Source organism: Beta vulgaris, chromosome 7 (genome assembly GCF_026745355.1).
Source record: "Beta vulgaris subsp. vulgaris cultivar EL10 chromosome 7, EL10.2, whole genome shotgun sequence".
NCBI lineage: Eukaryota > Viridiplantae > Streptophyta > Magnoliopsida > Caryophyllales > Amaranthaceae > Beta > Beta vulgaris.
The window spans coordinates 44,176,222-44,203,848 of NC_079208.1; the positions used below are offsets into that span (position 1 = coordinate 44,176,222).

At 35.9% G+C, this 27,627-nt stretch overlaps 3 protein-coding genes across 4 annotated transcripts; 1 reads left to right on the plus strand and 2 right to left on the minus strand.

The window, feature by feature from the left end:
* Positions 1-890: 890 nt before the first annotated feature.
* On the minus strand, positions 891-3,555 carry LOC104908806 (probable fructokinase-5). Its single transcript, XM_010697961.4, has 5 exons — positions 3,123-3,555; positions 1,952-2,362; positions 1,541-1,675; positions 1,323-1,439; positions 891-1,221 (listed from the first exon to the last, which is right to left on the minus strand). Exons 1-5 carry the CDS (start codon positions 3,294-3,296, stop codon positions 1,090-1,092), a joined length of 969 nt encoding a protein of 322 aa, XP_010696263.1. The 5' UTR covers positions 3,297-3,555; the 3' UTR covers positions 891-1,089.
* A 13,994-nt stretch (positions 3,556-17,549) lies between these two features.
* On the plus strand, positions 17,550-20,797 carry LOC104908805 (galacturonosyltransferase 8). Its single transcript, XM_010697960.4, has 3 exons — positions 17,550-17,906; positions 18,387-19,634; positions 20,227-20,797. The coding sequence occupies exons 1-3, from the start codon at positions 17,775-17,777 to the stop codon at positions 20,500-20,502; spliced, it is 1,656 nt and encodes a 551-aa protein (XP_010696262.1). The 5' UTR covers positions 17,550-17,774; the 3' UTR covers positions 20,503-20,797.
* A 1,545-nt stretch (positions 20,798-22,342) lies between these two features.
* LOC104908804 (nuclear transport factor 2) lies at positions 22,343-27,156 on the minus strand. 2 transcript variants are annotated; one of them, XM_010697959.4, is made up of 10 exons: positions 26,834-27,149; positions 26,650-26,717; positions 26,413-26,550; positions 25,356-25,629; positions 25,013-25,248; positions 24,377-24,536; positions 24,165-24,286; positions 23,823-23,882; positions 23,234-23,300; positions 22,343-23,002 (listed from the first exon to the last, which is right to left on the minus strand). In XM_010697959.4, exons 2-10 carry the CDS (start codon positions 26,704-26,706, stop codon positions 22,725-22,727), a joined length of 1,392 nt encoding a protein of 463 aa, XP_010696261.2. In that variant the 5' UTR covers positions 26,707-26,717; positions 26,834-27,149; the 3' UTR covers positions 22,343-22,724. The 2 variants fall into 2 exon arrangements, with proteins under 2 accessions (XP_010696261.2, XP_057246884.1); XM_057390901.1 differs by lacking the exon at positions 23,823-23,882 and having other exon boundaries at positions 26,834-27,156.
* Between the last annotated feature and the right edge of the window lie 471 nt (positions 27,157-27,627).

Below are 27,627 nucleotides of genomic sequence, written 5' to 3' on the forward strand. Positions count from 1 at the left end.
ATAGGTTGGATGGTCAAAGGTGATGGTCAAGGGTTATCCATTCCTCATTTCTAAGTGGAGGGGGTAGTGGGGAATCAAAGTAGAGGGATTTGGGGTAATGGAGGGGAAAAGAGCGGAAAGAAAACTCCCAATCCAAACAAATTTTAAGGGAATGGAATCAACTAATTCCCTTTCCCTTTCTTTTAACCCCTAACCAAACACCCACTTAGTTATGATTAGAAAACTTTTTTTTCTATCCCCTATCCATGGATCTCTTATTTATACTCATTCAATTGAAGGTATTGATCCAATCCAATAAAATTTTATATTTCGTAATTTCGTAATCCAAAATTGAAACTTGTAATTGAGTTTTGGATACAAATCACGAGAATGTATACTTTTTTCATTGACAAGGATTAATTTCTTTTAAAAAATAAAGTTTTTGATCGGAACAAATGGATCGACACAGGTAGTGTCTAACCAAGTTAAATGTTGCATACTCGCATAAGAAAAATAAGACTGGTCACCTAACCTGTGGATTTTTTTCATGTAAAAAATACACGATGTACCATATTCTGCTGTTTTGTTTGAACTTTGAAGCTTATGCAACGTTCTATCTATCGTTGAGCTATGGTACCAAGATTTATAAGTTCAAGTAGCTTGTCTACATTCGGTTTTCGCGCTACTAGTATGTAGTACACTAGTTTACATAATCACGAACTAGATTTTGCTGCTTGAAGCTTATGCAACATTCCATCTATAGTTGAGCAGGAGCTATGGTACCAAGATTAATACTAAGTTTAAGTAGCGTGATCTAGACTCGGTTTTTGCGCTACTAGTCTGTAGTACAAATTTTCATAACCACGGACTGAAAATGTGATAAACATAAATCTTGCTATTTATTTAGAAACTTGATAAATTGGTATGAACTATTAACTCACAAGATATAAGAGTATGAACTATTAACTATTAACTAGACTTAAAAATAGAAATATAAAATAAGGCCCATTAGATGAGCATAGCTGGTACAGCTTGCTTATTTATTCTTATCTAACAGAAGCCAAAAACTTAAAACTACTTCTACAAAAGAAAAAATCTCGAAGTTGATTTTCAGTTTCCTTGTTTAACCAAATCTTGTGCTTGAGAAAGACTTGGGAGAGCAGGAATGGCACCCTTCTGGGTTGTGCAAATCGCTCCACAGGCGTTCGACAATGTCAGTGCTTCCTTTAGCTTGTTTTCATCCTGTTTGTTAATTTGTAAAAAATAGATTTGAAATAAGCCATAAGGTGATAATGGTGATAATGGGAAATTAGGAAAAAGCATAGTAGAAAGTATTAATGTACCTGCAAGATTGAAGGATCTTTAGCAAGGGAATATAGGAAAGAGCCCACAAATGCATCTCCAGCCCCTGTTGTGTCAATTGCCTTTACAGAAAAGCCTTTCACTGATCCTTTGAAATCCTGTAATTTATGCGAATTTAGATTGAAAAAATTAGTTCAAAAACTTTAAGCATTGATTGATTTGTCTTAAAATTAGAGTGTAGTTGTGGAAAGTTGTGAACCTTGGTGAAGTATCTGCAGCCCTTTTCTCCGTCAGTGACTAGGAGGAGTTTAAGACCGTCGAACCACAAGGTCTTGATCACTTCTTCCTTGGTTGCATCTCCTTGTGTTAAAAATTCTACCTCATCATCACTCACCTAACCCAAACAATTACAATAAATCAATCACAACATCATAAAATTTACACATAATTTTGATCAATGGCAGATCTTCATTTGGGGGAAGCCTAGGCCTGGCCCCCCGTAGGTTTTTTTTTTTTAAAAAAAAATTAAGCCTTGTAGTTTAGAGTCCAAAACTCATCATACAAAAAGTAAGTTACACGACATTATAATATGTTATTGTAGAAAAATTTTAGCCCCTATAGCAAATCTTTCAAGATCCGCCACTGATTCGAGCGAATAAGTAAGACATACCTTAATGATATCAGCTTGGTTCCAAATGCTCTTGATACCCTCCCTAGCAGCCTCAGGGGAAGACCACAGAGGTAATCTCACATTAGGGTCATAAGAGAGGGTAACCCCGGCTTCCTTGGCGGCTTTCATGGCTGCAATGTGAGCTGATCTGCATGGCTCAGTGATCAAGCTGATCGAGCCATAATGGAATACCTTGGCTTGCTTGATTAGGTCTAGATTAAGCTCTGATGTTTGTAGGAGCATATCAGCACTAGGGTTCCTGTAGAACATGAATTCTCTTTCACCGTTCTTCTTCAATGTCACAAAGGCTAAGGCTGTCCTTGCCTCTTTGTCGAAACACACGCCTTCGGTGTTAACACCGTTCTTCTTGATTATGTCTACGAGCATCTTCCCGAACTCATCATCCCCAACCTAAAACACACGTAAAGAACAAGGCCAAAACATGTTCATGGTACGTAGACAATTTTGAAACACAATCAAATATCACTAAGGGTCTGTTCGGTATCACGGCCACTTTTCAGTTTTTGGTTTTTATGATATTAGAATCATATGATATAAGTAGCATTTTTCAAAACTAACAACTAAAAACTAGAAACTACGGGGCCGTTCGTTATCGTTTTTTGTTTTCAGTTTTGAGTTTTTTTTTTGAAAACTAAAAACCAAAAACAGGAAACCAGAAAAAGTAGTTTTTACTTTTTAGTTATCAATTTTCAAAATCATCATCTTCCCAATAAATTTAACTAATTATTTATTCATGATCGGACATATATCATATGACTTTGGAAATCAAAAAAACAAAAAACAGAAAGCCACACGAGCCTTATTTTTCTAGTTTTCATATTATGGTTTTTGGTTTTAAAAAAAACTAAAAATTGAAAACAAAAAACGATAACGAACCTAAGCAATTGTAAAACACAAATATGAGAGTATGACCTATATTCATATCATTAGGATGGGCATGGAAGATGTATAATTATTTGCGGGCAATCATGATGGATCAACATTCACGTAGGCTATTTTTGTTCTATTAAAAAAGAACTAGTTTTTATAAAAATAAGTTTACCAAGTTATTATTATGATCAAAGAGACCATCTTTTTCTTAATATATAGCAAATTTTATACCATATAACCTTGTGTTTTATATAAAAATAATAAAGATCGTAGATGTTACCTTTCCAATGAAGGCGGATGTGCCACCAAGCTTGGTGATGGCACAGGCAACATTGGCAGGTGCACCACCGGGAGCTTTGACAAAACCGCGAGATTCAGCCAATGAAACACCAGCCTCATCTGGGACGAAATCAATCAGCATCTCTCCAAAAGAGACTATTGATACTTTTGCCATCTCTATAATTATGAATTAGATTATGAGATATAATTATGAAAGTTAATCAGTAAGGAGGAGAAAAAGAGAGATGTTTGTTTCACGAGAGAAATTTAGGGTGATCAATTATGATTACATGGTTGTGTATTTATACTCCTTAGTCCTTAATCACTGGTTGATTGGTATTCCGATTTCGATTCCAATAAGCAAATCTTTGTTATCATGGTTAATTATCTTATCTGTAATATATTTATCCTTAATTGGATAAGATAATATTATTCATCCATATTTTTACCCATTATTGGATTATTTCTTCTATATATTATAGGATTTCTTTTTCAAATTAATCCAACGGCTTATTTTGTTTTGTTATCTTGAAGTATGATAATAATTATTAAATAGATTTACTAGGAGTCATGATATTATCCTACTTATTAAGGTATTGGGATTGATTTTGCTGATGGTATAATGTGTCACAAATCCATTTATAAATAGGAGTTATTATGTTCATCCACATCTTATACATCTATACTAATATATTAAAAGGCGTGTATAACACGGGAACGGTGCCACGTGGCGCTCTCCCTAAGGAGTTTTAATTCATGTAATCCATATACAATAAAAAAAAATTAGAAATTGCATAGTATAGGTTTTGATCCCGTGACCTCAAGTTCATGTGCTAAAGTTTTAACCACTAGACCAAGTTGTATTTAGTGTTATCATATCAAAATACAATATTAATAAATGAATTTTTTTCTTACCCGGGGCATAGCCCGGGCCTAATAACTAGTTATCGGATTAAAAATCGTGTTTATTTTATTTAAGTTGATAAACCAAAAGTTGGATGTTATCCATTACCGTTAATGTTATGGAGAAATATAATTATTACACTCAGAAGATATTGTATCAAAAGTTATTTCCATAGCAGTTAACGATGAAAAGTAAGGGAATTCGGATAATTGTTTTTCTTGTTCCTTACAATAACAATTAGAATATCATTACTGATCAGTGTACTCCTTCTAGCTAGGGGCGAAAGTTATTCAAAAAAAAAATTAAAATTCAATCCAATTCAAACCAAATTAATAATTCGAATTGAACTTGAACTATGTTTGGATTGGATTTGGATTGAGTTTTTCTTAAAAAAATCGGATTGGTTTAGATTTGAGGGTGATAGGATCCAAAAATCTAGAATAACCGAATAGCAAATATGATAAGAGTTTTAGGGTTTAATTTGTGTTGTTGCTTTCATTGACTTTGCCTTCAATATATATGAGCTACAGGAAGTTACGCTGCATAGCAGCTTACAAGTATGGAAATACATCAATGAGATACATATTGCCTAAATGTGAAACATGTTGCCTAATATAGCTCAATACCCCCCCCCCTCAAGTTGGAGCATGGGGATCATGAATGCCCAACTTGGGAAGAAGTGATTCAAACTGGATCGCTCCAAGAGCCTTACTGAAGATATCGGCAAGCTGCTCGGTGGTAGGCACATAGGATGGAGCAATGAGACCATCAGTAATAGCATCACGGACAAAGTGACAGTCAACCTCTATATGTTTTGTGCGCTCATGAAAAACAGGATTCTTAGCAATATGAAGAGCAGATTGACTGTCGCAAAATAGGCGAATGGCAGTAGGGTGATGCACACCTAAACTCAATAAGAGACCTTTCAACCACTTCAGTTCACAGGTAATAGCCGCCATGGAGCGATATTCAGCTTCAGCCGAAGATCGAGACACAGTGGCCTGTTTCTTGGTCTTCCAAGCAATGGGAGAAGCACCAAGAAAAACAAGCCAACCAGTGATGGAGCGCCGTGTAAGGGGGCATGCTGCCCAATCAGAGTCACACCATCCTGCTAAAGTCAAGTCACTATCTGCCCGCAAGAGAATACCCTGACCAGGAGTACCCTTTAAATATCGAACAACACGTAAAGCGGCTTCCCAATGGTCAATGCGAGGAGCCTGCATAAACTGAGATAAGATATGCACAGAATAGGCCAAGTCCGGACGAGTAACTGAGAGATATATAAGACGACCAACAAGGCGTCGATACGACTCAGGATCATCAAGGAAAGCACTCGTAGCAAGAGCAAGCTTATGATTTTGCTCAATCGGAAAACCCGCAGGCTTGGAGCCGAGGAGACCAGCTTCGGAAATAATATCTAAGGTGTACTTTCGCTAACAAAGAAACAAGCCCGATGAACTACGAGCCACCTCAATGCCAAGAAAGTATTTGAGTGGACCCAAGTCTTTCATCTTGAAACAATCACAGAGATAAGCCTTGAAAGCCTTCAAAGCAGCGGAATCGTTCCCAGCAATAATAAGATCGTCCACATACACTAACACATTGATCTGAGTAGAGCTCTGAGTGAAGGTAAACAAAGAATAGTCAGAGTAGGATTGTAAAAAACCATACCCTTTCAGAGCAGCAACAAGCTTGGCGAACCAGCACCGGGGAGCTTGTTTGAGGCCATAAAGAGATTTGCGGAGACGACAAACCATATTAGGTTGAGAAGACTCAAAACCTGGTGGAAGCTTCATATACACCTCTTCCTCTAAATCACCATGAAGGAAGGCATTATGAACATCCATCTGATGAAGCTCCCAATTTTTAGCAGCAGCTATAGCAAGAAAAGCACGAACTGTAACCATTTTAGCTACGGGAGCGAAGGTTTCGGTGTAATCAATGCCTTCCTTTTGGTGATTGCCAAGAACCACCAACCGAGATTTCTGACGATCCAGATTACCAGCTGAGTCAAATTTATTGCGGTAAACCCACTGACTGCCAAGAGCACGCTTGCCCGAAGGTAAGGGCACCATAATCCATGTACCATTCTCCTCTAAGGCACGAATCTCATCATGCATAGATTTGCGCCAACCTGCATCCTGCATAGCCTCTTTAAAAGATTTGGGCTCTGTAATGGAGGTAAGAGCAGCAATAAACTTTCGATATTTCACAGAAAAACTTTGACAATTAATGTAATGTGCTATAGGATAAGGCTTATCGGAGGAATGCAGTGGAGCGGAAGAAGGAGAAGATGGACTCTCTACTTGAACAACATTAGTAACATAATCGCGCAGAAGAACCGAGGGAGTCTTGGTACGGAGTCCACGGCCCAAATCAGGAGGGGCAGCATTCGGCCCAGTAGAAGTAGTGAGAGAACGAGATGCAATGAAGGCATCCAATTCGGTAGAAATAGCGCGAGGCCCAGCAGAATCATGGGGCGCGCGCTGTGATTATCCAAGGAGGCAGTAGGCCCTATGGCATCATCAGGAGGCCCAGTAGGAGAAGATGGGTTAGGGGGAGAAGAATGAGTGGGCTGGGCCGAAGAATGAGTGGGCTGGGCCGAAGAATGAAGAAGAGGAGCAGGAGAGGAATCCGGTAGTTTGGAGGAGAGTGTAGGGAAATTCGAAAGGGAATGAGGGACGTGAGGTCCAGCAGGGGTAGGATGGGCTAGATTATGGGCTGGAGAATCAGTAGGAGCGCACGAAGTAGTAGTGGATGTAGGGGATGAGGGATTTGAGTTGGACAAGAGAGGAGTAGAAGAGGGAAAAATAGAAGGGTCATAATCTGCAAAATCATAGTGAATGTCATCTGTGTGGGAAACAATGGTGTATGGGTCTATATTTGCAGCCTCGAGATCACAAAAAGGGAATGTTTCCTCGAAAAATTTCACATCACGTGAGACAAAAAATTCTTGACTATCCAAATCAAAGAGTTTCCAACCTTTCTTGCCAAGAGGGTAACCAACAAACATACATTTTCAACTCCGACTAGCAAATTTATCCCCTTTTGAGCGATGATTATATGCAAAACATAGAGAACCAAAGACTTTAATAGCATCATAAGAAGGAGGATGACCAAACAAGAGTTCATAGGGGGTTTTGTTGTGAAGCAAGGGAGTAGGAGTGCGGTTAATAAGATGAGCGGCAGTAAGAACACTCTCTCCCCAAAAATAAATATGGAGATTGGCATGAAATCTTAAGGCCCTACCCACATTCAAAATATGTCGATGCTTACGCTCAACCCGCCCATTTTGTTGAGGAGTGTTGACACAATAGCAAGAGGTTTGGAAAAGAATGCTAGTAGCAGTGAAATAGTCATGAAGACAATTAAATTCAGTGCCATTATCACTTTGCACAATTTTAATAGTTTGAGAGAACTGACGATCAATCAAGGCAACAAAAGCCATAAACATCCGAAAAACCTCAGTTTTATCAACTAATAAATAGACCCAAACAACTCTAGAGAAATCATCCACCAATGTCAAAAAATAACGTGCACCACAAGAAGATACATGTTTATAAGGTCCCCACAAATCACAATGCACCTTTTCAAAAATACGACTAGCCTTATTGTCACTAATAGGAAAGTGAGTGCGAGGATGTTTAGCACGAAAACACACCTCACAACCTTTATTCAAACTACCCTGTAAATGATAAACTGGAGGAAGTAATTTCACTATCTTCTCGGAAGGATGACCCATGCGATGATGCCACAGAACCAAGGATGAGGGAGCCGTGTCAACAGAAACATGGTGCACAGAAGTCTCTCTGCCAAAGTAGTAGAGTCCATGCCGCCTAACAGTCGTTCCAATCAGATTCCTCAACGGGTCCTGTATAACACAAACATCAGCATTGAATTGAACAGAACAATTCAGAGTCGCAGTTAATTGAGAAACAAAAAGTAAATTGCAATATAAGTTAGGCACAAAGAGGACATGAGTGAGAGTAAGATGAGCAGAGAGACGAACAGAACCCTCTTGCTTAGCCATAACAACAGCACCATTCGGAAGGCCAACGGGACAATCATTAATATAAATAAGATCAAATAACAGAGAAGCATCACCAGTAACATGATTAGATGCACCTGTGTCAACTATCCAGTCAGTTGTAGTGAACATACCGTGCAAGCGATCGTCTGAAATTTTAGGATTACCAAGAAGGCCCGCTAGTGCCTTCCATTGATCGGCAGTAAAGAGCGTAGAAGGGGTCCCAACAGCCCCGACGACGGCACTAGGAGCAGCAGCTACAGAATTCGAAGTTGCTGCCATGTTGGCGCGAACCCCAGGACGGCTGCCCCCGCCACGCCCAGCAGGTGGTTTGCTAGGCCCGCGACCACCAGTGGACTGCACACGGTCTTCCCACCATGCGGGGTAGCCGTGGATCTCAAAATATGTGGACTGCTCATGTCCAGACTTCTTGCAGTGGGTGCAATGTAAATGACTTTTATCTTCCCGCACCCGAGGTCGAGATGATTGAGAAGAAGACCCACTGCCACGAGGATCAGTACGCACGGCAAAACTCACTACATCAGAATTTTCGGTGATCACAGATTTAGCCAAGCGAACCCTTTCAGTTTGAACAACCAACTGATAGGCTCGATCAAGTGTAGGTAATGGATCTTGAGAAAGAATGTTTGTGCGTACCGTGCCATAATAATCCAGATCAAGTCCCATTAAAAACTCATGAAGTTTATTAATATTACGACGATCTTCATGTAGTTGAGCAGCATTACACATTGAACAACAATCACAAGAAATAATAGGTTCATGATTATCAAGTTCCTCCCACAAAACATTCAACTTGCCATAATAACTAGCAACAGTCATGGTTTTAGATTGCTCACAGCGAGCCAGAGACATTTTTAGTTGTTGAATCCTAGGTCCATTAGCCATAGCGAAACGGGATTTTAATGAGTCCCATAGGCGTTTTGCATCCCGGTATTTAGAAAGCGTACCTTTAACTTCGGGAGAAATCGTATTCATAATCCATGATATGAGCATAGCTTGTATAGTGCTCCAATCTGCCTTGGTACAAGGAGGTGTAGGAGTTGTAATGGTGCCATTGAGAAAAACGAATTTGCGTCGGGCTTCGAGAGCCATCTGAACATCCGACGCCCCAATGATCATAATTATCGCCAGTGAGTTTGGTGGGGGTGATAAAATCACCGGGACGGTCCTGAGGACCGAGAAAGAAAGGAGATGAGGGAAGAAGAGGAAGCGGTTGTGGCGGAGGAGTCAAGTCCTCCTTGGACGGAGTAGCTCCGGTCATGATGGTTAGTGTATGAGGCGAAATAGGCCTGATACCATGATAAGAGTTTTAGGGTTTAATTTGTGTTGTTGCTTTCATTGACTTTGCCTTCAATATATATGAGCTACAGGAAGTTACGCTGCATAGCAGCTTACAAGTATGGAAATACATCAATGAGATACATATTGCCTAAATGTGAAACATGTTGCCTAATATAGCTCAATAAAATAAAGCCATGTATAATATATTTGTATATTTGAAATTAGTTTTGAAGCCTATGCGTTGCATGGGTTCTTGTTTATATTATTTTTTTTGCAAATTTTTTGTTAACATTGTTGATTTTGTGTTGCTGTAAAATGAATTTTTTCAACACCATTTTATTTACATACTTCCTCTGTTCTTTTTCTACTGCAATCATCACCACTTTGGATAGTTTTATCTATTTGGACCACTCCACTTTCAGTAAAAAACAATTACAATTGACAATATTGCCTTTACGTTATGTTAATAAAATCATCATTAATTACTCATCAAATTGCCTCATAAAGTTGCGTTTACTAAGGATTTACTTATCCCCTGCACTTGTTAATTAAAGGGATACCTCTATGCTAAACTACCCATTTTTTAATAACCTTAAAAACCATGCCCAAACCCATTGTTACAGTAGAAAAAGAACGGATAAAGTATTTGTCATTATACTCTTATTTCTAGATTTTTTATTGCGATATATAAATTTTATATCTTTTATATTAAGCTAAATGTTGTAGCTAAGTCTATTATTAAATAGTATCCCGATAATTGGTATAACTAACATATTTAACGAGTTTGTCTTGTAAGAGACCGTCTACTTTTAATTTAAAATTAGGCAATGGTAAGCCTAATAATAAAAAGAAAATTAGTTCAATAGTGACTAGGTTACTTTCTTTCGGTGAGTAGTCTAATCCATTTAGTAACTAAGTCAAATTTTATTTTAAAATTATACGGTCTCTTTTAATAATTTTTGCATATTTAACACAATTTTAACATGAAAAACACCCCAATGATACTTGCAGAAAGTAGAGGGTACTTATTTAATAGATGCACGATAGACAAATTATAGAATATATGAGTGTCAGACACAACTTCAAGTTTTAATGACACATAATAAACACTAACGCATATAAAATGGAAGATGGGAAAGTGAAAAAAAAGATCATAATGACGGTATCATAAATATAATTAATTAAATATAAAACTAACCTCTACTAATAATCGAAAATACAGTTTAAGAGAAAATATACATCTTCATCCATCATATGACCATATCAAGACTTATCAACTTTCTCCTTTTTTTATGATCCGTGACCTCAAAAAGTCTAGAAACGTGAACCATGATTTTCCAATTAGTTTAGTAGAATCAAGTTCATGGATAAAAGAATAAGATCTGACATATAGATATATGAGAAAAAATAAACATAAAATAATTATATATACAAAAAATATTGTATGAATTAAATAATTAGTGAATGTATGATACCTATGCAATGCCGTTGACAGCTTTTCAATTGATTCATATAATGCCACCATGGTATTTTATAAGTTCAAAATTATAAATATGTATTTTTTATCTTTATATAACTCAATTTTTAAAAGTATGATTTTCAAAGATATAATTGATATTGTCCCACATATAATACGCTATTTTTGTAGTTATTTTTACATGTAATCAAAATAAAGAATAAATAATACCTTATTTTTCATCCAAATAAATAATTTTTCATAAGTTGTAAAACTATACTGTATATGAAACTTATTTAGAAACATATTTCGAACACTCTCCAACGGTGAAAAAAAATTATAATATTGTGAATTTGTAACAAAAGTTATATTCGATTTACATAGTATAATAATTTAGGTTGTTTATCTAAAATCGAAATGTAATGTTCACTTATCCAAAACACCTTATATGTATTTATATCTATAGTGAATACAATTTTTTTAGAAAAATTTGTCAGAAACCACCTTTTATAATCATTTTTTTAGGAGAAACCACCTTTTAAAGTTTTTTGGTTAATTAGCCACCTTTTTGGTTCCATTTTTTGTTGGAAGCCACCACTTGCCGAAATCCGGCATTGACTTCAATATTCCGGCGTTGACCATCAGATTTTCGCCATTCTTCCCCCCTTTATCTTTCTCCCCCTCCCCCCTCACATCCCCGGCAACCCACCCTCCCTCTCGCATCCCCCGACAACCCCCCTCCTCCCTCGTAAAACGCCGGCAAACACCCCCCCACGACCATCCCCACCCTCCCAGCCCTAAGCCATCTCCTCCCTCACATCCCCCGACATCTCAGGTGGAAGAAATGGCGAAAAAATAGCGAAAATCTGATGGTCAATGCCGGAAAATCAAGGTCAACGCCGGATTCCGGCAAATGGTGGCTTCCAACAAAAAAAGAACCGAAAAGGTGGCTAATTAACCAAAAAAATTTAAAAGGTGGTTTCTCACAAAAAAGTGATTATAAAAGGTGGTTTCTGACAAATTTTCCTTTTTTTAAAAAAATAATAATTAAAAACAATAACATGACATGCTTAGATGGAGCTCTCTATAAAATTCTAAGGTTGTTTTTTAAAATCATACTCTAATTTTTTCATCATCCAAAATTCTAATATATATATAAATTTATCGCTATAGATTTTAGTTTTTGTTGTAATAATAAATTTTACTTAATAATTTTGTTGCAATACTAAATTGTTTTGCTTTATTGGAACAATTAAGGCTGAGGTTTTGAAATATACTATGTCTAATTCTGTAAATTGGACCTATTATAAAATGCTATAATCACATATTGTACATTATACTTATAGCTTAATTATTATTAGATTTATAAAAAAGAAAGACTAAAAAATATTTTACCATTCATCTAATTAAATATATTATCATGAGTTGTAAAACTATATTGTAGATGGTTCTCATTTTGAAGCATATTTCAAGCACACTTTAATTGTAAAAAATGATAATGTTCTGAATTAGGGAGTAAAAATTATATTCAATTTACGTAATATAATAATTTAGGTTGTTTATTCAAAACTAAACGTAAATTTCTCCCTATTCAAAACTCCTTTTATATATTTAAATATGTGTAGAACTCTATTTTTTTATTATATTTAAAATAAAAACTAATGACATGACAATCCTATAGATCTTATTTCAAAGCATAATTCAAGCACTATCCAACAGTACAAATATTATAATATTCTGAATTACTCCCTCTGTTTCCTAAAGATCTTCCCTCTTTCCGTTTAAGTGCATTTCCAAAATATCTTCCCTCTTTTACTTCATTCCTTATTTGGAAATTTTTTTCCCCCTTTTTACCCTCTCATGTCCCTATCATATGGTCCACCATTACATTATTAATTCAATTTACTCCTTTTCTCTCTCCTATTTTAACCCCTTTTATTTGTTTATTTATCTTAACCCCTTTCTCTCTCCTACTTTACCCACCCCACACAACTTGATTCTTATTGGTATCTGTAGTAACAGTAACAAGGAAGATCTTTAGGAAACGGAGGTAGTACGTAGCAAAAGTTATACACAAATTATATAATATAATAATTTAAGTTGTTCATTCAACACAAAACTCTATTTCGCTTATCCAAAGCTCCGTATATTTATTTATATTTATGTAGAACTCTATTTTTGTAAAAAAAAATAATAATAATAATTGATGACATGTCAATCCTACATGGAGTGCTCTATTCATAAGTTGTAGAACTATATTGTATATGAATCTTATTTCGAAGCATATTTTGAGCACTATCCAATAGTACAAAAATTATAATATTTCGAATTACGTAGCAAAAGTGATACACAAATTACATAATATAATAATTTAAGTTGCTCATCCAACACGAAACTTTAATATTTGCTTATCCAAAGCTCGTTATATGCATTTAGATCTATGTAGAACTTTATTTTTGTAAAAAAGAAAAATAAAATTGATGACATCGCAATCCTATGTGGCACATTCTATGCTTCCGAAAAGTTGCTCCATAGATATATATATATATATATATATATATATATATATATATATATATATATATATATATATATATATATATATATATATATATATATATTGGACTTAAGTATTTTCGATAAAATTTATGGGTTTGTATTAAGTATTATTTGTTATTAATGAAGGTATGTAATTATACTTCTATTATCGAATATTTCATTTTGATGCTCGTGCCTAACTTATCTTATCAAAAGAATATAGTTTCCAAGTTTGGATATTTTGGTTGGATCCAATCTAGCATTTGAAAATTCGAATTGGAATGTTTTGGACTCAAATGATTGGTTTGGATTTGGATTGAAAAATTGACCAAATTTTATTCGAGTTGGATTGGAAGAAGCCTAAGTCTAAATCGTACACCGATTTTTCGCCCCTATATCTAGCGAATAACTAATGTACATTGTAATGTTTCACTACAACTTTGATATTATTGAGACTCATAATGATGGACTAAATTACCAACAAGAGTTGGATAATTAAAATATGTGAAAAATATTATCAGGGGAGGATTTGTTGGATTCATAACAATGTATATTTTTATAATTTCAATTTTTCATAATATTTACTATTGTAAAATAAAGATACTAATGGTCGACCATCAAAAAATATAATGGTCAAAGTAGCTAGTGCATTGGAGACCGCGTAAAACACAAGTGGAAAGATCTTCAAAGAACGCAGAGAGTATATACTATAACAATATGTGTCCTAGGCTCCTAGCCATATTAGACTATTATCAAATTAGTTGATAAAAAATGTTCGATGATGATATTATCAGTAAAAATAATTTAAGAAATCTAAGGATAATTCTTGATTTTCTTTTGTAATTTTCTAAGATCCTGTTCCAAAATATTTTTCAACTTCTTTCCAATGATATAAAAATAGTACTTTTTTTGAAATATATATTAACAGTTAAATTTAATTTATAACACATAATAATCATATTTCATTTTAAACCAAACATTATTTCATCATATCCTAAACTCTATGTATGTATAATTATCTTTTCTAAAACTCTACTTATTTCTAAAAATAATGACATAACACTTAGGTACCTCGACAATTAGCGTAATAAAGACGTAGAATCTCATAGCCTCATATGTCATCTTCTGATTTGCATATATACTGCTGATTATATGATAACTAGTTTTTTAGGCCCGGACTATGGCCTGGGTAATCATAATTTTCATTTAATAGCATTTTACTTTGAAATTATAACATCAAACATTAGTTGTAGATTAGTGGTTAAAACTTTAGTATACAAGCTTGAGGTCATGGGATTAATCTTCTTATACCATGCATTTCTATTTTTTTTATTTTATGTGGAGTATATGAAGTCAAGACTCTAATGGATAGAGCCACGTGGCACAATTTCTTGTTAAGGAACACCTTTTAATATATTAGTATAGATTTGATAAGTTTTGTTAAAACTCAAATACATTCTAGTATATTCAGATAATTTTCAATAACTCATAAAAAAAACTTTTATCCATTCATATAAATTTCACTAAATTTTGATAGATTTAGTCCGGAAAAATACGCAAATATAAGGTGAAGAAATCCACCCTTACAAAATGAGGGTGAATCGGAAAAAAGTAGTGACATAGACATGGGCAGATGCACTTGACTCTCACCAGGTGCAATTGGATTCCCATTTTCTAAAACTCTAGCAGTATGTATGGTAGTTGGTCATAAATGATGGTAATGAAAATGAATTTGTGTGTAAATTTGAGAAGAATATCATTGTTCATTCCCATGGTAATGTTAATTTATCATAAAGTGTTCACTTTCCTTCTTGAATTTTCATTCTCATCCAATACCACCTTGTAGGTGTAATGAGTGGTAATGAAAATTGCTTCCTTTTGGAGACAAAAACACAAGTTTGGAGTCTTGGAGGTGAGATTGCTTGCCCATGGAGAAAAAATGTTTTCCCATGGAGATCTTAAGGATGCTTCCCTAATAAAATTACATTTAAAATTAATTCCCATTATCGCAATTTATTAACGACTATCAAACGGACTGTAACTAGATTTCTAGGTCCAATCCAAATTTAAAGATAGAATGGAGGAAACGAACCAGATCTTCGTTCCTCCATGGAGGAAAGGAAAAGGGACTTCGTTACCATGGTAACGAAATGCTTTTTCGTTTCCTCTGTTTCGAATTCTATTCATATTTCCGTCATTTTTATATATTTTCTAATATTATGTATTTATTTTGAATATTCTGTTTGATTTCGAATAATATGTGTTTATATAAAATCACGAATAATATGTGTTTATTTTTGAATATTATGTGATTAATTTATATATTTTCGAAGAAAACATAATATTCGGAAAAAAAACACCTTTTTTCGAATATTATGTTTTTTTTAATTGTAATGTTTAGTGATTTTAACATGGAAATTAGTATAATTAGTAATTATAATCAATTAATGCAATATGTTAAAAGTGAGTGTTTCTAATTATTTTTGTGAAAATACATTAATGTTGTGTAATTATAAGTTGAAATTCATGTTTTCGTAGTATTGAAATTAATTATAATCGTCGTGCAAAATTTATTTAATGATCATTATATGTATGTTATAGGTTTATTTGCCAGATTTTGGGGGTGATTATGTAGATCATAATCACATGTTTTATAATGAAACGATTTGGGGTGAGAAAAAGGAAGTACAAGCTTGGGTGAAATCTAGGGCACTTGAAATTGGGTTTGTGATGGTTATTTCGTCAAATCATAGACTCGAATCCAACGGGAATGAGTATGTGTATATGAGATGTAACCGGGGTGAAAGATATCGGGGTGAAGGTAAGGATCTTAGCGTAGCAGAACGTGTAGCTACGAAAATAAAAGCATGTGGGTGTAGAGCGAAAATTAAGCTTGTGTTTTTGTTTTACCCTGATCGAACAGGATGGGTGATCAAAGCAGATCCAAGGCTAAGTGGCATGCATAATCACAAGTTTATTCATTACCGTGAGGGCCACCGACCCGTTAGCGGTCTTAGTCCTGCAGCAAAGCTTTTCGCTCGCGATATGATGAAGTCGCATGTTAGGCCTGCTAGTATTATGAAAGCCGTTAATGAGAAATTTCCCGACGATCATCCTAATATGAGATACTTTTACAACCTGAGAGAAAAGGATAGAAGGGAAGCAATGGATGGTAGAGACGTGATGTAGCAATTCCTACACCTTTCTCGAGAGCTCGAGCACAACTACATTTGTGATGACACAGGCGTTCATGGTGCACCCTCGATCAGCAGATATCCTCCATACTTATCCGCATGTTGGTTGTATGGATGCAACGTACAAAACTAACAAATATAACATGTCTTTTTTGGAGCTCATTGGGATGACACCTTGTAACAAGAACTTTATTGTTGGTTATGCTCTGATGGCCAACGAAACAGCAGATAGTTACATTTGAGTGTTGGATAAATTTAAGTTGCTTATCGGGGAGAATATTGTCCCTGTTACACTCATAACCGACCGTAATTTGGGACTTATGAAAGCGGTACGGGAAGTGTTCCCTAACTCTGCACATTTGTTATGTAGATGACATATTTGCAAAGATGTGCAGAGTAGAGTGAATGTCATTATGGGCAACCCCGATGAAGGATAGCACAATGGTAATCACTCTAATGCCTATAAAACTCATTAATTTTCACTTGCTAACCGACTATTACAAGTAAACTAAAATCAATGTCATACATGAATGTAACAATTGATCCGATAGATAGTTTTAATTATCTAATTAACCACTTTAAATACCATAGTAAACAAAAATTTGATAGTCACTAATTAGATATGAAACAAATTGAGACACTACAATCCTACTTAGGTCAAAGGTCACCGTCACTAATTAGAAAAGAAAAATTTGACTTCATGTGTTACAATCTCTCTTGATAAATCTAGGATAACATGTATAGAAAAGTAAAAAGAAGAAAAAGAATGAAATCATGAATAAAAATGCGCATGAAACAGGCTCAATAACTCCATACCCATATTGTCGCCATCAACTTTAATTAATTAAACTACCATTACTTCTAATAGAAATACGGTATAAAGTCCACTTCAATGTTCATTCATGTCATTATTAATATTAAAACATAATCTAATTTAATCTTCTAATTTTAATTATCAAAATCTAAGACCTCTAGAAAATAAAATTTTAAAAAATTATCACTTCACTCTACTTTAGTAAAACTCCACTTAGCTGTACGCTACTCTCTTCTTCTTCCTCCTCCTTCCACCACCGACGCAATAAAAAATTCCTTTCTGCAAAAACCCTTATTTTCTCTCTCCTCTCTCTTTCTTTCTGATCTCAAATGTAATTTTCTCTCTCTACTATCTGAGAAATCATCAGTCACTTTCTCTCTCTAGAATTGGTTGAAGAAGAAAGAAGGAAGGTTCATCAATGGCGAGGCGTGGAGTGTCGGTTATCACTTATAAGCTCCTCGCTTCGTCGATGGCGGTCGTTCTTACTCTTTTTTTCTCACTCTCTCTCTTCTTCACTGATAATGCTGATTATTCTGCCATTGCCGCATCTGTAAGCATTTGTGCTTTTTTTTAATTTGATTATTGTTTTGCTCTTGATTTAGATCTATTTTATGTTTTTTTCCGCGTTTATTTTGATTTTGATTTTACTTTTTCTCGCTTTTTTTGTTGAATCTTATATTGAAGATCGATCAATTTTTTTACGCTAATTTTTGGTGCAATTCGATCGAAATAGTAGAGCTAAATCTCACTTAAAAATCGCATTTGATTCATTTCGTGTTCAGTTTTGCTATGTTATGACTGGTTTATTGATCTGATTGAACTTCTTAGGTTTTCATTACATTATTCTGCATTAGTTGTTCTCAATTTATTTCAATTCAATGTCAATCTTTCGCATAGTAATTGTAGGATGCGGATTGGTTTCTTATTTAATTAGTTGATGGAGAGGCTGTTGATTTATTGTCACAGATGATGTTGAATCTGATTTTAATTGAACTCTTGTTGATATGTTCGCTACTTGTTGTGAGATTAGGGTTATAGTACTCAGTTGCTGAGTGGCGGAGCGATTCGAAGGTCAGTGCTGGCACTCAAATCTGATCCATTAAAGCCTCGGGTTGATCAGATCAAAAAACAAGCTGATGATCATCGGAATCTTGTCCTGGCATATGCATCATATGCCAGGAAGCTCAAACTTGAGAATTCTAAGATGTTGCGGATCTTTGCTGATCTATCTCGGAACTACACGGATCTCTTGAATAAGTCTGCTTATCGTGCTCTATTTGAGTCTGATGCTCTCTCTATCGATGAATATGTGCTGAGACAGTTTGAGAAGGAGGTGAAGGAGCGGATTAAGGTCACTAGGCAAGTGATTGCGGAAGCCAAAGAGTCTTTCGATAATCAGCTGAAGATACAGAAGCTGAAAGACACGATTTTTGGGCTGAATGAGCAGTTAACAAAGGCAAAGAAGCAAGGGGCTTTTTCAAGCTTGATTGCTGCGAAGTCCATACCTAAAAGTTTGCACTGTCTGTCCATGAGGTTGATGGAGGAACGAATTGCACAGCCAGAGAAGTATTCTGACGAGGGCAAAGCTACTATGCCTGAATTAGAGGATCCTAACCTTTACCATTATGCAATTTTCTCGGATAATGTTATTGCAGCCTCTGTGGTGGTGAATTCAGCAGTGAAGAATGCAAAAGATCCCACTAAACATGTATTCCATGTTGTGACAGACAAGATGAACCTTGGAGCAATGCAGGTTATGATGAAGATGAAGGACTATAGTGGAGCTCACATTGAGGTGAAGGCATACGAGGATTACAAGTTCTTGAATTCGTCGTATGTGCCAGTTCTTAAGCAGCTTGAGTCTGCAAACTTGCAGAAATTTTACTTTGAGAATAAAATTGAGAATGCGACAAAGGACACTACCAACATGAAATTTAGGAACCCCAAGTATTTGTCTATGTTGAATCATTTGAGGTTTTATCTGCCCGAGATGTATCCCAGCTTGCATAGGATCCTGTTTTTGGATGATGATATTGTTGTACAGAAGGATTTGACTGGGTTATGGGAAATAGATATGGATGGGAAAGTTAACGGAGCAGTTGAAACATGTTTCGGATCCTTTCATAGGTATGCCCAATATATGAACTTCTCACATCCCCTGATCAAGGAAAAATTTAATCCGAAAGCATGTGCTTGGGCATATGGTATGAATTTCTTTGATTTGGATGCATGGAGAAAGGAGGGTTGCACCGAGCAGTACCACTACTGGCAGAACATGGTAAGCGGGCCATGCCTTTTGTGTTGATTGCATATGTTACTTAATCCATAACTGCCTCTAAATTTGAACTTCATACTGTTTTCAGCTTATCGTCTAGGTTGGTGGTAAATATCTTTTTCTTGTAAATGGATATTCTAGGTAATAAAGGGTGTTGAATCAAGTATAGTAGGAACTAGGAAGTCATTTAGCCCAGATTATGTTAACTAATTGATACATGCTGTAGGCATTGTCCCAAGAAGAAATTGAATTGTTGTGTGTGCTTATACTTTGTTGTAGAAAGAAAGATTAAATTTTTAAAATCTGATATCAAATTAAGTGAGTACTCCATGTTAGAAGTGCTTGAAGTTTCTTCAGACACCATGTTTGGCCCTCTCTTTAGGTTAAGGGACAATTGAATAAGGTATTATATGGTCGATTTGAGAACAATGTGCTAAGACTATAGGCTTTTTTCTCCAGAAGATTTTTCCACAGAAATATCAGTGAAAGTCCTTTTGAGAAATATGTGGTGTCCTTCCCCCTTTTTTTACATTACTTTCTGAACTTTGGTTATTGGGGTTTCTTGTATTAACAAAATGGTTTCCCTTTAATGCAGAATGAAAATCGAACATTGTGGAAACTGGGGACCCTGCCACCAGGTCTGATCACATTCTACTCAACAACCAAGCCACTTGATAAGTCATGGCACGTTCTCGGACTTGGTTACAATCCAAGCATTAGCTGGGATGAGATCCGTAACGCTGCAGTTGTGCATTTCAATGGAAATATGAAGCCATGGCTTGATATTGCCATGGGCCAATTCAAACCACTTTGGACAAAGTATGTCGATAATGAGAACGAGTATGTCCAGGGTTGCAATTTCGCTCTCTAGGTTTGTTTTCTATGGCTCTATGAGTGGGCAACTTCGTGAGGTTCAATTCATCACACATTCCACTTGAGGATTTATTGCTTTTGATATGCAACTAGGAAATTTTTGTCATTGTAGGATTCCTTCCTACGGTATGAATTAGCACTCTAAGGTCAAGTTTCATTAGCTGTGACTTCCAATTTAAGGCAAACATGGACATTTGTTCATGTAGACGTTGACAGGACTATAGCTGAGAGTTCATGCTACACCTCTAAATGTATAGTTTGCTCATAAATATATTGCTCGTATAAATTGACCATATCTCGTGTTTTATAGCGGAACCGGGTTGCCCCAAAAATTTACGTTTGCTGATCAATGTGCTCCTTAGTGCAATATCAGATGATCTGTACTCTGTACTGCCCTTTAAGGGTTGGTGTCCGTTTTTTCTTCAATTATTGATTTTATGCTCACTTAAAATACCAATGTAGTAGCTCGTGATATTAAAGAAGAAAAATGTCTTAATTATATTTCAATTATGATTGCTAATACAAATAACTAGAGATGCAATGAAACTGAGAAATGTACACTAGCCCATTCAACTAGATTAGACCGGAAAAACTTAAACCAAATTCTCTGGAGTTCAAAATGTCTTGTACTGGACTTGGGGTGAAATTCTCAATGCCCTAAGTTAGTTTCTTAAAGAAAAGTTAAACCAATTTTTTTTGTTATTTTCAGTACAATTTTATGTATAATCGCCTTATTCAACATTTAACTCGATCTAACTTACAGAGCCCAAAAGATTATGTGGATTGAAGAGCTTGCTGATGTGTTCTAGGATGTACGCAATTAATTGCGGCTTGTGAACGAAGTTAGAGTGTGCCTTTCAGGTCAAAATATTAAGCATTCTTTGATCGTCGCATTTCATATAGCGTTATGGGAAGTGAAAATCTGGGATGCTTTAAAAGCTCAGGAAAAGAGCATCATGGCAATTTTAACAGACTAGATCCTAAAAGTTGAATAAGCGTGTGTTCCGGGAATGATCGGCTTCAAATTTATATATTTCAGCCGTTTCCATCAAGCACAATTATATTGTAGAGAGGGTGATTTACTGCGCGTCTATCTCAGCTAAGATCGACTAATTGATGAACTGATATAGCTCGAATCATGAAGTAATACATTGAGAATGTAAATCAAATTGAGCAACGGAGAAGGGCCAAGAAATTTAACCTTAAATTTTGATGAATGATAGAATACATTGAGTAATTTGTGAAAGTCCAAATAAGAAGTCATTGATCATAGTTACCTGTTTTTAGCACTAATTTGCATTTAGCAACAAGTCGCCTAAAATCTGTCGTATGATTTTATCTATGTGCATCATACAAGCATACAACAATTGCCCCAATAATCTTGGTACACCTATAATAATAAATAAGGGGCCAAAGGAACAACACATTTTCCTCTTCCGTTGCAACATGCGAACAACGGAGTTAACATAGGGTCTCAGGAAAATCAAGTTGCCAGGAGAGATGGTAAAAGGCATGTCTGACAAGAGAATAAGATAGGTAGAGCTGCAAAATGTATATTTGTCCGAATACAGAACTTCCAAAAGGAGGAGTGTTGCAACCAAGCATTTATATTTTGGACCAGTACGATATTAGTTGAAATATTACACAAGATCAGAACTCGAAGAACGTATTTGGATTAAGAGTATATCTAGGATGTTCGATACTCATGAGTTGTGACACTTTGATTCACAACGTACTTTCTGACTGTAAAAGATTCAAGGTGCAAAAAAAGACTGCAGCCAGCGTATTCAACATTAAATAGTAAGTGAGGAAATGAAAATACAAAAAAGACGAGCATATCCAAAAAAATCAATCAAAATCATTCATTTCAAATGCCAGTAATCCTACTATACCACAATTTCAAACAAGATTATAGCATGAGTTTAAATACTTCCTAGATACACCTCCAACTGAAATTAGATCTTAATCATCCCTACAATGCACATTAAAAAGGCACCCTAATACTCAAAAACATTTTTATACTACCTAGTGTACCCCCCAAAAGCAGAGAAACCAAAATTTAGAAAGGATGGAATTGAGTGAAGTCATTCAAATATTCCTGTCGAAAGAAGTGACAAAAAAATCAAGCAGAAACTGCCTTCCTAAGTACTACTACCAATCTACCAGACGACTCACTTGGATTTGAGGTATGAAACTTTACCATATATTCTTCAGTATTTCTCAAGCCTGCGCAGGTACCCTATGTGGCCTTGAATTCCCATTTCCTGATCCCCCACCACGGTTGACACGCCCAGCTCCATTCCCAGTTTGATCACTCCTCTGGAATCCATCACTACGGTTTTGGTATCCTCGACCACCACCCCTGTTTCCAAAATCATTCCTGTTGCTCTCACCCCGGCCATACCCTCTACCTCCCGCAAAACTTCCACGCCCTCTACCTCCCTCACCTTTAAATCCACCACCACCTCTACCTGAGGGAAACCGTCCTCGATTTGATCCTGCAGATGAAATTGCTATAAGCTGACTAACAAATTACAGAAAGGTATGCCGATTTGGCTAGCTGATCCACAATTGAAAACTCTAAAAAACAGCAAAAGTGAAAAATAACATCTTCAAATCCACAGATCCTTCCACCGATACACCCAGCCCTCTTTCCCATTCTTCTTCACTTCCTTTGTCTGGCAGACATATATGGCCAATTAAGAACATTAACTTAAAATCTAACTTACCTCTGAAACTGGTGGACTTCTTTTCCTCTACCACAACTTCACGTCCAGCAATTGCCACGGGTGAAGCCTGGGGTGATAACATAAACAATCAGATGTAAGACATAGCAAACATAAACAACATTTTAATGACATTATGGCGCCAGAGGTAAGACGTAATAACATAAACAAAAGACTGAAAGAGAACAACATTTTAATGCAGACTACTAGCCATTCTGCTCAATATAATAATCTGCAAACAAATAAATTTAATCTTATATTTTCTGAGTGCTACAATGCTCAACTGGCAACCACTCAGCTGCAGGAAAAACAATCTAATTTGCAGCAATTAGTTGATTTCTCAACCAAAAAAGAAATGAGTATGGCGCCAGAGGTTTGAACCTTCTATTTTAAAAAATCAGAGATCTCTGAATCTTCACATACAAACTACCAATAGAGAATCATTAGGACTTGTCTAATTTGGCACATCCTATAAAGACTACACATAATGAAAACTTATTTCAGAAAATCCGTGCTAGGAAATATGAGGGGCAGAACCTTTTTAACTGATGGCATAAACCAAAATCAATATCAAAATAGTGAAAAGTCATACCTCTATAGCACTTCGTGCAGCACCAGCCACCTCAAATTCCACAAACCCGAAACAGAAACCCTAAGCCACATATGTCCACGATTTAAAATTTAATCATGATAAGAAAAGAATAGAACTACTCTCCATACCAAATTAGTTGCAACATGGAGCAGAGGCATAACATTTAAGGATTGCATGAGAAGAGGAGAGAGATAGGAATTAGTTCATTACCATATAAAGTTAGTTCATTACCATATAAAGTATTGTTGCAACTAACTTGAAACTTCTAAAAAAGATAAGTGGTTCAACAAATGTGGAACAAAGGAAGTATCAAGTAAACCCAAACCAAAAATTCCAACGCACCTTATTATTTCGAATTTGGATACCGCCACTCTTGATTGGGCCAAATCTCTTGAAAGCTTCCTCAACCAAAATAAAAGTTACATTACCAGGCAAATTCTTTATGAAGATCGAGTTACCATCGCCTGCCAAAATTACAGTGTAAAGGAGATGATGAACCATAACATATGAACAACAAACCATATTCAAAGAAATACAAAGTTACAAAATGCTACCTTCTGCCTCATGACTATTACCATCATCAAGCATGTCAGGACTGGAAGATGGGGCTACTTGCACAGGAGCTGCTGTTATGGGTATTTGTTGCTGATGAACCTTAGGCATGGATTTCGGGAAGTTGGGAGATGGTGCGCTAACAGGAGAATCCTTCATAACCTTAACAGCCAGTACACCAAAAAAAATTAGCAAGTTAATCTTCACAAATGCAAGCACTTTATAGAATTCAAAACATTATCAATTCAGCATTCTTGCACTTCTATCACTCACATAAATGCACTAAAATAATCATCTAGAGACATAGGGAAAAGACCATAAAGTTCTCGCCAATAGAATTGGTCACAACCAACTAAGTACATACTATGCAGTGATTCCAATATTATATAAACACTAAGATTCATACTATAAACTATATTTCGGCTTCCAACTTAAACATGGAGCATTTACTAGCGACTATACAGCAGGTTCAAACCAAGTGATGATTTTTATTACAAAGAAAGTAAGCAAACAGTTTAATTTAACAGCTCTCTTTGTGCTGCTCCCCATCTAGACATAAAATTCAGCAACAGGGTAGAGTTTAGCTTTTAGAACACTCTATCACATAATCTTTGAGGATATAGTCAACTATTACTTACAATGGAAGCGTACGACTTCTTGATTGCCTGTGACTCATTCGGAGCTTCATCGACAGCTTTAACATTTGATTCAACCACAACTTGTGAGTTGTTTGGAGCTTCGTCAACAACCTCTGCCACTGGCTCTTCTTCTTCCTCATCTCCTTCCACTAGAACTTCACCATTCTCGAGCGGATTGTACACTTCTCCATTGGACTCTTCAATAACCAGAGTTTCTTGAGCTGGTACGGTCTCTCCTAATTAAAGCAACATAAAACCAAGTCAGACATCAAACGCTGCAGGGAAAGGAAGCAAGACTCCAATATAAGCTGGTAACAGAATAGAAACAGAAACATTTCATCACCCTGACTTGGAGTGGTCGGTGCTATACCACCATCCTGATGCTCATTAGGAAGACAATCATCTTCTACATATCGAAATATGTCATTCAAAACAAAGAAACCTTTGTCTTGAGGAGCCAGGAAAAAGGTCTGAGTGAACGCTCGCCTTGAATCATCAGCATTAATCATGGATCCAGTAACAAGAACAATCACTCCCCCATTATAGGATTCTTGCGCATCAACAAACTTTATATCTGCCTTTAAACTCCCATAAGACTGGATCTTCTGATCGATAGCCTGAATCATTGCAAACAATAGAGGCTTCAATAATTAATATTTAGGCAAATATCAGACAAGGAGTACTTTCCACACAATAACGCGAGTTGACAATCGCAAATTTGAAGTGCTGATCATATTCCGTGTTTGAGTGTGAGGGGGAAAATAGGAACAGAAGTTAAAGTAAGCAACCTTCACACTGCCTCATCAGCAACCAAGTACTACTACTAGTCTATGATACTTAAGCTGAGCAGATAGACACAGAGTAAGGACCGAAGAAGACAGAATAACACTATAAGCATAAAAGAAAACCCAGCAAACCAAAAAAATCAATACAAAGAGCACAATCCAATCCTTCAGCCACACCGGATTATGTATTGGTTAACAATAATAAGCGGCAGGACTATGTAACATACATTCGGAGAGTACAAAACGAAGATCATACAGAAGACCAATAAAACTCAAAGTACTCACAGGGAGCAAAAGAGCTAAACATATAGCTATGGCTCATGGTTTAGCATTATTAAATCAAAAATCATAAACAAACACCAACAACTCCACATAGATCTAGAAGGAGTATGTTGCAAGGAAACTTCATGGACAAATATCATCATAAACGCCTAATTCCATATTCGTTTCTCGTTTCCGTGCAACATAAGATATAAATCTAAGATAGCTTTACAAGTACACATTATCAAAAAAATTAAAAGGCAAAAATGAAATAATCCACTAAAAATCACCACACGCAGAAACAAAATGCAAGCTCTTAAAAACAACAAAAAAAATGTAAAAAAAGAAGCTCACATCCATGGAAGTAGTGGACCCCATAGCACCACCATCACCAACACGACCAAGCTGACTGACATCCTGGTAAAATCGGTAAACAAGCGCCGGAGATGTGTGAAGTATAGAATAATACTGCCTTGCGAACGCATTGCCAACCTTAAATTTCACAAATAATAAAAATAATAAATAAATTATAGACAATTTGAAATATAATAAGAAAAAATATACGAAAATTGACATTATTATAAAACTAACAATTTCAGGAGATGGAATTATGACGACTGCGGGATCTTGAACTGCAGGTGCTGCCATTTTTGTAAACCCTAGAATGCAGATAAACAACGATCAAATAAAACGAAGAAGATATGCGCGAAAATTATGCTGAAAAATAAAAACATGGAGATCGGAAAAAAAAAACTTAACGATTTGAAGTGAATACCTGATGTTAGTAGTGAGTGATGATCGAAGAAAGTTTAGGAGAGAGAAAAATGGAGTTAAAGAGATGATTATTTGGGGGTTTAAGAAGAGGGATTTTCTCTCTCCTCGCCGCGAGAATGAAGGTTGTTAGGGTTTAAGGGAGGTGGAGGAGGGAGGAAGTTGCGGCGGCGGAGTGAGAGAGTGAAATAGTGAGTGAGTGAGTGAGTGAGTGAGTGAGTGAGAAAGAGAGAGAATAGAGGGAATTAAAAATAGGTTTTTGGATTATTGAGGGGGAAATATTATGTTAGTTATTTGCTGTGAGGGACTGACGAGTGGCGAGTGAGAGTGTGGGACTGTGGGTAGGGTGAGGATTTAGTGTGATGACTCATGAATCATAACTGATGATGAGAATTCGCCACAAATTTCGTGTTAGTAAATATTTGTTGCCAAAAGAAACTCAAAGTTATCAGGAGTAATTAATTTTTGGGTTATGCTATATGCAGCCCTTAGGGTTGGATATAAAACATAAATACACTACTTAAAATGGAAATAAGTTGTGAATTTTTGGAAATTTTTTGCATCAATCAATGTAATTAATGATCAATTAATGCAACTTATTTTCCATTTTTAGCTTCTTATATACAGCCCTTAGGGCTGCACATAGCTTTTCCTTTAATTTTTATATGTGGTCGGCCCATATATAAAAAGTTGAGCGCGTGTTTATTAGTCACTTTTATTAAACTTGTTTCGCTCACGCATAATTGTAATCTTGATCCTTTATCTCATTTATTCAATCAATTTCGCTTTTTTTAATGG